This window comes from Lepisosteus oculatus, chromosome 1 (genome assembly GCF_040954835.1).
Source record: "Lepisosteus oculatus isolate fLepOcu1 chromosome 1, fLepOcu1.hap2, whole genome shotgun sequence".
NCBI lineage: Eukaryota > Metazoa > Chordata > Actinopteri > Semionotiformes > Lepisosteidae > Lepisosteus > Lepisosteus oculatus.
Genome location: NC_090696.1, coordinates 69488526 through 69502110, shown reverse-complemented (window position 1 = coordinate 69502110; position 13585 = coordinate 69488526). Strand labels below are relative to the sequence as shown.

At 33.8% G+C, this 13585-nt stretch overlaps 1 protein-coding gene across 1 annotated transcript in view; it reads left to right on the top strand.

Moving 5' to 3' along the window:
• LOC102683509 (phospholipid-transporting ATPase ABCA1-like) overlaps nt 1-13585 on the top strand; it is a 310746-nt gene that overhangs the window by 190194 nt on the left and 106967 nt on the right. The window contains exon 30 of the mRNA XM_069192079.1: nt 12827-12954. Within this exon, the coding sequence (XP_069048180.1) occupies nt 12827-12954 (128 nt within the window). The remainder of the gene's footprint in view (nt 1-12826; nt 12955-13585) is intronic.

Below are 13585 nucleotides of genomic sequence, written 5' to 3'. Positions count from 1 at the left end.
GATAACTATTTTCTAAATGTATATTCTAGGTTAGGATAGTTCAAGTTTGACCTTTGGGTAGTTTGTCATTTTAAGAATTTCACATTTTTATTTAAAGAGCAGACAGATATGTTTCAAAGGAGACTTTGATGCTCACCCTACAACATGAATCCCATATTTTTCTTAAAAATTATAATTAAACTTCTCTAATTGCTTGCCAATATTCATTTTCTTTAAAAGAAAGTCTTGGATCAGGCTTTATTACTATACACACAGCATGTTCAGAACATTTGATATTATCAGCTATACTCTGACTCTGAAGGCTTTATCTTATCTAAAGGCTTTACTAGTCCCCTGTTGCCAAGGAGACAGCTTGGTATAAATTCTATATGCTGTTGTTCAAATTTCTGAAGTAGGTTTGTTCCCAGCAATTGGCCTTTTGGTTTGTTAATGAAGTAACTGGCATTTATGAACTAGAAAGAAGCAAAGAAGAAATATCCTTTTTAAGCAATCGCATTCATTTTCCCAAATCTGTGCAAGATTGTAATTGTACGAGAGGAAGTTTCATGTAATCACTAAAATTTGTGTTTGCTTGTGTCATTCATTATGTTTCTTATAAAGGCTGGGTCAAAAGTCCTCATAAGTGTATTATTTAAATGTAAGATCTGACTTTATTTCCTCATTGTTGGTGTTTAAACTAAAATGTTCGGCTTTAAATTATGCATGTATTTTTCACTTATTTAAATGTCAGCATTAATCCCCAATTAACATCTCATACTTGTAAAGCTTTGTAATTTAACTTGTTTGCCTTTTTTGACTGAGCTATGAGATCATTAAGGAAAATAAAACTGTATTTAAATGGATGCATTCAGTCTGGCTATAAATATACAGTATATATATATGGATTAGCATGATGCTGCAAGGTGGAGGGTGTACATTACTTGTCCTACGAACATGGATTGCGAAATTGCCATGCTACCATCTTGTAACATTTAGAATAGGCGAAGAAAACACAAATGTGGGAGCACACAGATTCCTTGTCAAGGGCATCTCCTCAGTGGCTACCCTGTATCTGTTGAGTTTTGCAGATTCTGAGGCTCAGGCCACATTAGGGTTGTTTAAAGGATTTTCTGCAACTATCCAACCAACAGGAAGATTGTTATGCTGCAAGGGCATACCTGGGCTTGAGGTGACCTGAGAGGGACTGGTTGGAAGACCAGCTTAGTATGTACAGTAAGATTAAGATTTGAGTCTGTTTACTCTCTGACTCTCTCAAGCTTTCTCCCATCCACTGGAGTAAAAATGTGCAGGAATAGTTACCAAAAGATCAGCATATGGTTCTGGATTACTGTTGTTAACATGAGAATTTCTGTTATCCCACTAGTTTTCTGGCCAGAAAGATCATGCAGAAAGGGTAGAATATTATTTTTCATGACTGTGCCACACTCAGTAATAGCATACAGATCTAGACAAAGCTACATGTTAACTGGTGAACAAATGACCATAATTTTGTAAGCATACAGTAAGGTGCTATTAATGAAATGAACCTAAATAAAATGTGTAGTTTAATTTTCGTATTTCTGTAAAAAATACATTAATGTTGTTATTGTTATAGTAATGGTATGGTATGCAAAATTTACCACGAAAGGAGATTTATCTCCACTGCTTCCGAGTCTGTCTGAGGTGTTGCTCTTACATACTGTACCAAAGGCATGAAGGTTGGCATTCATCTGATCAACCTTAGCCAACCTTAGCCAATCAACTCTCTCACTTACGAGGTGGTTTAGTGCTTAAGTATCTATCAAAGTGATTAATACCCATCACAGATAGCCAAGACTGATCAAGTAGCCAAAAATACTTAACATCAAAATCATTAAATACTTAAGTAAAATACATTTTAAAAAAGTCCATGAATACATAAATATACAAAAATTATAATGTTCCAAAATCCATCAATATAGATGGATACATAATAATTTCAAATATACTGTATAGTATATACAATACATTAGCTCAACAAGGTAAAATATTGTGGATACAAGTTTTGTTGTTGGTAGTATACACACATTTCCATACGTGTATATTAGTTCAGACACCTTAATTGATATATATCATGATGTGTATAATATATACACTGTATGTGGTTCAGTGGTAAATATATCTACCAGCTTCCTGATTTCTCCAATTGTTTCCTGTTTTTGTAAATATTTTTCCTGTGTGTATCAATGGATAAAACAGCATCTGTGGTAAAAAACACAGAGAGTTAATTCCATGCATAGACTCCACCCATTATTCTGTCGGACTGATGACTTCTTTGTGATGAATAAAAAAGTGCATGCACTGTACATACAGTACAGTATCATTCGTTTATTTTTTTACTGTATTCATGTCACTGTTTAGCTGACATAACGGTTTAACATCTTGTGAACTGCCTATTGTCAGCAGATATGATTGTGGTGAAATAATATTTTCAAAATGATCTACAGAGGATACAAAACCCAGTATGATATCTAGAGCCGAAGGACTGATTTATCAATACAATTCTGCAAAGTCTTGGATGTCTGCTTCTAGACGATACTGCCTTCTGATTCCTATTGCTGTGTTCCAGCATGAAATTATATTTTACTCCTGGAGCTTTGAATATGGGCCTGAAAATGAAGGTGTTTTCTTAGCATTGTCTAAAATTTCCACTTACCTAATAGATTCTTTCATCGTAACCACTGAGGTTGCAAAAGGACTTGATCTTCTGAATGTGTGGCACCAACATTCTTCTACTTAAATACCCTAATATATTCCAGTGCTTGTGTGTGGATGTTCTACATATAATTAGTAAAAATATTTGATGTATTTATTTTTCTGGAAGTTCCGTGCTTAGATGTGACAGTGAAGGATTACAGTGGCCTGAGAAGCCTATGATATGTATATGAGTTTAATTGTGATCAGAGACATGTTAATTAGTAAACAAATGACCAAAACTATTGTTAAAATAAGGTGCTACTATTATGAAATTACTCTAAGTCAAATCTATCTAAATATCTGAATAAATGTCCATAAAATATATATTAATGTTGATAATATACAGTATGTTTATTGCAAAATTATTTAATGCTATAAATGCACAAAATAAATATACAGCATTTTTACCTATAGCTCTACTAATGTACTTTTCTAATAGAATTGCACACTGGTGGTCTTTCACAAAGATTTTGCTTTCTCCCAGTTGGTGAATTATTAAGTGAATTATTTATAAGGTTATTATGCTAAGACTACTCTCAGACTGAAACTTTTACTGAAACATTACATTATTCATTTTTTGAAAATACGTCCCATTTCCACTTGTTTAGTGTTTAAAGTCTTTGTTTTAACTGCTGTTGATGTAATACAGTACTTGCAGTATAGTAAAAATGTGGCAGAAGTTTTTCTACACAATAATTTGTATAGAAATAAAATTTTAATTAATTAAAGGTTACATATAATTTGAACACTACGGCACAATTTCACTTCTGAATATCTAAATACTATACAATTTGCTTTTAATTTGTAACATTTATTATTTAGATTTACAGGTGCATACCACATGCCTCAGTCAGATTTATGTTTATCACTTTTCATCAAATATTTATCAAGGCCATAGTTTTTTACAAATGATTTATTTTTGTTTATCTTTTCATGATCATACAGTAGGTAATCTCTGTTCTTTAATAAATATTGATGCCTCTATACATACAGTATAGAGGTATCATATGTTCAGTTCCATAATCTGATTAAGCTTTCTTTGAAGGTATGATTTAAAATACGTTTTTGTGTCATGTAAAATTAATCTGTCAGGACCTCCGACTAAAATGTCTTTTGAGGGATGACACTTCTCAGAGCACAACATCCGCATTCATAATATCCGTGTGTGATTACCACGGTTCCGGTGGGGTCGTGCCTTCCACCGCCCGTTCTATCCCCCACAACTGTGGCGCGAACCCGGGTCTCTGGCGTAACGCAACAGGGCACCAACCGCGTGAGCTAAAGGAGACCTCCCCCAACACAGGCAGTTGAGGACCCTGCTACGTGCAGTGAGGGCGCTGACGTCACCACACGAGCTCCGCTCCACGTGCATCGGTTTAGATAATCTGGTCCAGATGGAAAAGTACCATATACAATACTCCAGTGACACAGTGGTCCACCAACTGCTGCACACTAATACCTCTTCCAGCAACTGGTTGCTGCTGGAAGAGGTATTAGTGGGGCCAGCAGGGGGCACTCACCCTGTGGTCCACGTGATGGGGACACTATACTGTAAACAGGTAAAAAGGCGCTATCCTTTGGATGAGACATAAAACCGAGGTCCTGACTCCCTGTGGTCATTAAAAATCCCGGGGCATTTCTCGAAAAGAGTAGGGGTGTAACCACGGTGTCCTGGCCAAATTTCCCATTTTCCCTTACCAATCATGGCCTCCTAATAATCCCCCTCTATGAATTGGCTACATTACTCTGCTCTCCTCCCCAGTGATAACTGATGTGTGGTGAGCGTTCTGGTGCACTATGGCTGCCGTCGCATCATCCAGGTGGATGCTGCACATTGGTGGTGGTGGAGGGGAGACCCCATTACCTGTAAAGCACTTTGAGTGGAGTGTCCAGAAAAGCGCTATATAAGTGTAAGCAATTATTATTATTATTATTATTATTATTATTATTATAACACCACTAGTTTGCCCTGCTTATAACCTTTTTACTCCACAGACCATAGACTACTGATGTAAACAGATCAGGTGACATTGAGGTGAAATATTTTACCTAGAGGAATAGTGCTGATGAATCCAAAAACTTTTTTCACCATTAATTTCAGGATGCTAAAAAAAATGATGTACATTGTAGCATTTCAGTGCTACAGTTAAACAGCAGTTTTTTCTTTTGATATGAAAATGGTCCCTCCTTCCATTTGGTACCTCTATCTCAATCTACAGTATATTAAAATGTAAACTACTAATTACTGTATATTAAATACAGGAAAAACTTAAGCCACTTCTTCTTTGGACATTCCATCCATCAGATACAGTAATTTGAAAACAATGAACTCACTAAGTCAACTAGGATGTGACAAGTGATTTCTGAAAAGCTGAAATTATGAAATTTTAATTTTGATGGATTTATTAATATTTCTGTAATTACAGGTTGTACTGTATTAATATTGCCTGTGAGGGGAAGGCAACCACTTTTAGAGACAGCTGGATTACAGGCAGTGTTACTGTAGTATTTTTAAAGAAGGTGAGTAGGTTGTGTTTATACTGTAGGTGAGATACTTAAAAGTCAAAGGTAGAGCACAGGGTCACAGTCATACATAAAGTCATAAAAAACAATCAACATACATATACATTAACATACATACTGTATACTGTATGTGTGTTTCCCCCTTTATCTAGACTGCAAGTAACTGGCTGTGTGCTGCTAGTCTTGTGCCATTCTGATGCAGGAACAATTGCCTTACAACTAAACAGACTGCCTGGCTAAATTCCAAGGAGTGCATAGCAGGTTGCCACAGAAACACTTTAGGTAGAAGCTGCTAAAATTCCTCGAGGGAAATATTTTTATATATATAGAAGAGAGACACAGAAAGAAGATCAGAGTATTGCAGGAGCTGTCAGCATTGGAATTCAAGGAGAGGAAAGTGTCAGTGTCTCAGCCAGCCCCCGTCACCTTGCTGATTATGCAGCACTTGTTTGATTGTATTTATTTAGGCTGAGAATAAAACTAACAAACACTTCTCAAATGATTTTTCGTGTTCAGGCATTTTCATTCTACAAAAGGGTATTTCTTTTAAACGTTTATTAAAGAAACTGGGGAGAAATGCAAGATTAAAAGATAACAGAATTATACTATTTAATGCTTTGCAGCATCCACAGAATACTATGCTTTTATGGATGTTCTGACAAGAACAGATTATTACTTTTGTTTGGAACTAATTTTCTATCTGTAGCGCTGCCTAAATGTAGCAGTAGCTTACACAGCAGCAACACAAACTGCAGGCTTGAATCCCTTGGCACAACTTCTGTGTTTGATACACGTATTTTATTTAAGAGCAAGGTTTGTAAGATGTATGTGGTGGTGTCAGTGGTCAGCTCTAAGAAGCTCACTGTAGAAGATCATAGGGAGAAAAAGCATCTCTGCATGTGAAGACAAAAGACTGACAGACTCTGTTCTGTTTACGAAACTCAGCTTGTGATTTAATGCAGTATTATATATTTAAAATGTTTACTTTCTTAAATAATTTTACAATTAGCTGAAAAAGACTTATGAAACCTATGGAATGCTTAATTAATGTTAATACAAAGATGAATTCAATGCAGACTTCAATGATTATTGGCATGGAATGTGATCATTTATTCCTGGAAATATACAGAAGTGATTAAGTATTATTAATCTATAACCTTTTATTTGCAGGGACCAAATAAGAGATATATCATTGTTTAAAACTGTAATTAATATTATTTTTGTTCATATGGATAGGTTTTGGAGAAGAACGGTAGCAAGACATACCTTTTTTACTATATAAAAACACAGCAACAATTAAACAATTCCAATTCCATGTGGTGAGGAGGGGGTCTGTGATACCACAAATCAGTAATGAATCAAGTGATCTAAAGTTTCACATATTGTAATTCCCATATGGGATGATTTTCTAGCAACATTCTTTTAATATTTGTATAATACTTTGATTTTCATACTTTGTATTTTGAATGTAGTAGGCTATGCTAGGTTCAGACACACTGTAATCCTGTTAAAAAATACACATACACAATACTGTATATAATTTACAACACATTCCAAAAGAGCTTAAATTTGTGCATCCAAGGTTTATTTGCTTTAATGTTTTGAAAATATTCAGAATAAAAGGAATGTCAAGCTGCCACTGAACTTTCTTATAAGCTGTGAATCTCATTACTCACAAAAAGAAATGAATATTTTTGGAAAAAAAATAAATTATGACACCATATGGTAAAAAAAAACAACAGTCTTGTTGAGCACACAGACAAAGGGTTAATAAGGGTCAGTGCAGCCCATACACTTTGAGTGAAAGTGATTACAAATATAGTGTGTTGCTTATTGGACCCTGCCTTGACCTATTTGTCTGTTGAAAGTAGAAAAGTGCAGTACATGGGAACAGAACAGAAATACTGCTACCTAAAAAGAGACAACGCAACAAAGAAATTAATTGCACAAGTGTAGGATGACACAGCCAGCATCTAATACAATCAAAAACCTTGCACATTCAAGGCTATTAAATCTAATTCAACCCCAGCATATTAATTTATCTTTTTCTGTCTGCCTTGTGCTTGACTGATGCAGTCATTCTTATTTCTCTAGGGCTTGAGAGGGAGAGTTGTGTTAAACTTTCCTGTTTGCCTCAGGATTTATGAAGATAATTTATCAGTACAACAAATAGTTCCTTCTTGCCTGACAGGTTATACAAATACCTGATACCACTCTGTGAGTGGCTGCTGTTTTTTTATTGACCAAAGTGATATGAACATTAGGGTAAGTATTGCAAGAGGTGAATGCAATTTTTATAATACAACAGAATAATACTGTGTAAAAATGCAATCATCAGTTTTCTTTATACAGTAGTAGCACTTGCAAGCACCACCCTGATATCTTAGCATAGAGAAGAATGGATTTAATTCTCTTTATTGATTGTCCGCAGGCAGCAATTGCCAGACAGGCAACCATACCATAGACACAAAGTACAGACATGTAAACACTGGCTCCAGAATGTTCACACAATGGTGTCTGTCTGATACCTTTTAACTCATACAGTAAATGTTTTCTTCTAACTGCCTTAAATGAACCACATACAGTAGGTGACCATTTCAACCTTGCATAGTATGCCCTATAATTATAACAACACTTACAATAGTAATAAGTGTTCTTCTTATTACTTTATCCTTGGGCAAATAATGTCAAACTACACAAGTAACTACTATATTTTTATAACTGCAATAGTCTTAGAAAACAAAGACTTATTTCTAAAAATTAGTTTTGTTGTATTCATTTGCATTTTTCATGGCTAATAAAGTGAATCTCCTCTTACTGTTACTTTGCCACAGCCCCCGTGACCTCTCACTTTGATTTGTTCAAAATGTGTGTACCAGGCTTGCAGGCCGACATTTTACTTAAACCATACTGTACATACCCCTTCCAATCTATTCACCTTGTATATGCATTTCAGCTACGGCTTTTGTCTAGCAGGTCTGAGACTTTTAAAATGTGCTTAGCAGATGAAGGGATGCATAAACCTTACTTCCAGTCTGTAAATAACCTAATGCAGCACTTAAGTGGTTTGAGAATAGACTCCTTCTGTGGGGATATGGTGTTTCCATTTGAATTGCAGAACCATTGGCAGTAATGTCACAATGAAAACAAGCAGCTGCGGAATTATTTATTTACATATTTCTAAATCATTAAAAATGGATGAGCTCCACAGATAATGCTACCATCTTTGCTGAAAGTCGTTTAGTAAATATAAGAAAAAGTGGAATAGGAGAGGGAATTGCTTCTTTCAGCTAACTTATTGTATTAATATAACTTTAGTTATGTACTGTAGATTAATACAACACTAGTAGTTAAGATTTATAAAATGTATAATTATTGTTGTAGGAATCCTAAAATTGTGATCTATTCTGTATTGCATTACTGATGCAAATCAACATTAGATTAAACAAAAAAACACAAATAGTCAAAACATTACAGTCAGAATTTCAAGCAATGCAGATGAGGAAGATGCAACTTTCCAGCCAGAGCAGTGGCTGGACAAGCTCACAATAACTGGTTGTCTCCAACACTTCATCTAGTCAGAATGGTTTTTGCAGGCTTGTATTTAGCATTTGATTTGTACTTAGGCTAAGGAGCAATCACAGAAAACAAATGTTTTAGATTCCTGAAGACTTAAAACTAGGATTCATATGATAACAATACCATAAGTACTTAAGATAGAATTTAAAAAAGTATTGTACTATACAGTACTACTGTATTCATCTACAAAACTCACTATTAAGAAAATCACTGAGTATTGTATTTCTTTTAATTAACTGTGTTTCTAATCACTGTAAACAGAATTATTATTTTTATTTCTGTTTGGTCACTAGGATTTAAATGTTGTCAAAGAGCTATCGACTATTTTTAATTGCTTGCTTTTGTATCATCAAACCATCTAACAGTGTGTGAACGTTACAGTATATAATTATTTAAGGATTATTTGAAAATAAAATTAGATTTGTATAAAACAACATGATCCTTCCCTATCCATCTGCATAAAGAAACATCACAATACTAATGTCATAATATGATACCATGACCAGATGGTACTTACAGATTGATAAAGATCAGTCATGATAAACCATATCTAAAAGCATTAAGGGAGAACAAAATGACCAGCTTGGTGTTTTATTAGTCAGCGTGTTAAGTAATGTCCAGTATTTTTTAGTTTTTTCTCTTCTTCATGCCAGTCAGATGTTATGAAGCATTTTTTCTTGATTCTTGGTTCAGACCAAACTCTCTGTCCACCTTCTACTATTCCAGATATTTCTCAGTTTTAAATTTGCCATATATATTTGCAAACTAGATTCTACACAGGGGTTTGGTGGTTAGTGCTGTCCTGGACTCTTTACTGCACGTTTGTGGGGATATTGTTGCCACACTTTTTGAGCAAGGTGATCTAACCAGATAACTCCAGCAGAACAGATCATTGTAAACTACCTAAAAAAATATAAATAAATTAAAAACAAACTACAGTATGTGGGGATTTTCAAAAGATAATGTTACTCTGTAGAACATGGGGCATGATATAATTTACTTGTTTTGAGAGGAAAACTATTATTTATGTAGCAGCTTCAGTAATGAGAGAGAATGTTTTAAACCAAAACTGTTAATAAACAGTTTGATAATGATTTAAGAATGTTACAGAATGAAATATTATACTGTCATGAATATTTTGTGAGTTTTTGCTCACATTTAAGTCCATAAAGTCTTCATTTTGAGAAGTTTTCAGTAATATTAACTAAACTATTCAATAAATGTTCACTTTAAAAAAAATAAGAATGCATAATTTTTAACTCATCTCAAAAATAGAACACCATTTGAAGGGGATGAATGCTTTTGCAAGGCACTGTACATTTAAAATAAGGAATACATAATATTTGTAATAATTTGTAATACACATTTCAGTATTTTTGTTGATATTTAAAATTTATATTTCCTTTCAGGGTGACATAAAATGATTTGACAAGAATAATGGTTACAAAAATATATTCTGGTATAGCTGCCTTATAAAATGAAATGTTTAATCAAATAAACTTAATGTTCATTCTGACTTTAAAAAACAAAATGCCCTTTTCAATTTGAAGCTTTCATTGTCTACTCTTATATTTGCATGATTATGTATACAGCAAGAAGCCATAATGTAATAAGAATCAGTATAGATAAAGATAATTCATCACTATAGTAACATCAAGGCAAAATCCATATTATTTCAGAAATACTGTGTTTGTCAAGGTTGCCGATTAGAAAAACATATTAACTGTGTAATGGTGACTGTGTATAAAACAAGATATTTTCAGTGCTTTTCAACTACAGGTATTGAATTATCAGAAAAAATATTTTAAACACTTACTGAATGTACTAATATGCAAGTTGCAGTATTTAGTCCATGAATGTATTTGAATTTAGGGGAATGTGATAAAATATTAAAATCTTGCATTTTGCGCCTAGGCTATGTTCCAGATGTTATATGATGCGTCACAAATTATCAGCATGTTTAGAGACCGGAGGCGGTAGTTCAAGACGCACATTGAGAGTAAAGACCTTGAAGATACTGTAGCTAATTACTTGCCTGGTGTTTTTCCTCATGTCTTCTGCATTGCTTAATCTTAATCATTTCATCAAACCTTTAATCCCATGTGTGATTCAAAGTTTTTCACTCCTTATGTTAACCACAGATGATGTCCTAAGACTTGGTTTTTAAGACTAGTCTTGAGACCAAATGTTGAGGTCTTGATCCTCATCTGGTCTTGTTGTGTCAAGTCTCAGTTTCATTTATAACTGTTATATTATCTTTTAATATGATTTTAATTTTAATGTATTAGAGTCCTTTTTATTATTTTAATTCCATATAAAATTATACAGTACATATTAAAACACACAGTGTAATCAGGATTCACTCTGCTGCTCCATGTATTCTAATACTTTAGCTACTAAGCTTAGCAAAATGTATTCACTCTTGCCAAAAATTAATTTTCCTCAAGTATAATAGTTAAAAGATACAGTAGAAACTAATAAGGCTAATATTAGAATTTCTAAGAAATACATGTAGAAAACCTTTCAATAGCAAAAACAGGGTGGTGCACAAGACCGTGGGCTGTTTTTCAGTTTTTAATTGCAAAAACTTGTACAATTGCTAATAAATCCATTTTATTTAAAACATTTAATATGTACTGTATAGCATGGTTTATATACTTATGTGTGTTTTACATGTCTGTGTGTATAAGAAACACATTCTAAGTGGCAACAGACAATGAATTTTATATTGTTATTATTTAAAATATGTTTGGCTTGTGCATTATCAAAACCTTTTAAAGGTATTTTTTTACTGTTTGTTCTGTATTACTGTATGTCGTTGTTTAAAATTGGTCTTGGCATTGGTCTTAATTTGGATTTCGGTCTTGACAGATTTTATATTACTGTACATTAAGATGATTTCTAAACAGATAGATTTATTTAAAAAAACAATGTCTGATATAAAGTATGAATATATAATGAGATGCCAGAAAAAATGAAAATTAATTAAAACATTTGTTTTGATCTTAGTTGCAGAAATTTAAAAAAATGCAAGTATGGATGTAATAGCAACCATAGTGCACCAGAAGCTCACCTCAGCGGGGAGGAGAACAGAGAGATGAAGCCAATTCATACTGTAGATGGGGATTATTAGGAGGCCATGACTGAAGTCCAATGGGAAATTAGGCCACACCCCTACTCTTTATGAGAAATGCCCTGGGATTTTTAATTACCAGTTAAATTACCATTTAATGACCTCGGTTTTATATGTCATCCAAAGGATGGTGCCTTTTTACAGTATAGTTCCCTGTCACTATACTGGAGCATTACAACACAACTAGACCACAGGGTGAGCACCCCCTGCTGGCCCCACTAACACAACCTTACAGCAGCAACCTTAATTTTTCCCAGGAGGTCTCCCATCCAGGTAGTGACCAGGCTCACACCTGCTTAGCTTCAGTGGGTTGCCAGTTGTGAGTTGCAGGGTGATATGGCTCCTGGATAGCGTATTTAGTAGTAGATTTACCAGTGCAAAAGGTTGGTTTTCTATGTAGCCCCGTCTGCATGATTTTTTTAATTTTGTTGTGTTTACATTCAATAAATAACAACTGTAATAGTTTACTACTCAACTCTGTGTGTGAATAAGAAAAAATTATATTTACTTTAGAAATACATTTCTAATTTGAACAAGAATTTTCTATAGTACTGTGCTCATGTATTGGCTGGACGTCATCAAGAAATGTTTTGACTAAGCAGTGCATTTAACTCTCTCCTCTCAATGGACTTCTGTTGTCAAGACATTTACTAAAGTGCTGATGAATGTGTATATTTGTAAATATAGAATATACACAAGACACAACAATGCAAGGATATATCTATTGTCCAGTTTTAGTACTACTATTACACTACTGGTGTATAGATGATTTAAAGGTCCCCCTATGTAAAATATAACCCTTAGGAAATTATCATGAACATGCTGACAACCATCCTGTGATTTCATTTTATTAAGTTTCACTTCTTTATCTTACAGGTGGTGCTGCCTCCAGTTTTTGTCTGCTTGTCTCTTATTTTTTCCCTAATTTCACCCCCTTTTGTGGAATACCCAAATCTTGAACTGCAGCCATGGATGTATGGATCTCTGCAGAAGACATTTTTCAGGTAATCTGATGCTACAAAAATTATTTCAAAACTTTGAATAATAATCCCTGAGTCCCCTTGGGTTTTGTGTTTAAGACAAGGGATTTTCATTGCTAAAAGCATACAAATTAAGCAAAGGCTATTAATCATGGCTTTCTGACTTAACTTAATGTGCATACTGTTTCCCAACTCTGTACTTATAATTCTTATTTCTTATTATTTCAACTGAAGTTTTAGTTGAACTGAAGTTTTTGAGAACAAGAAAGTCTGCCCTTTCTATTTTTTTTTAAATAATGACCAGTCTAGAAAGAGATAATTTTTTAAAATGTACTGTGAAGTACTGTATCTGGGGTATTCAAATCAATGTGTTGAAATAACACATTGTATAAATTTGCAATCAAACTGTAATTGTTGCTGTAACAGTATTTTCTGTGATTTTCTCTCCATTCTTTTTTTCTCCATTGAGAATTTGAATTTACTTATTAAATGGCCAAAAAACATGAATTGAAAATTCCTTCCATATGAGTTTTAACAATTACATATTGAATGAACTGAATTCATGAATATTGAATGAGCAATGGAACTGGTAGTTACTAAAAAGAACAAAAATTAAGGGTCAACATGTTATTATCAATCAATTAAGCCAATGTTT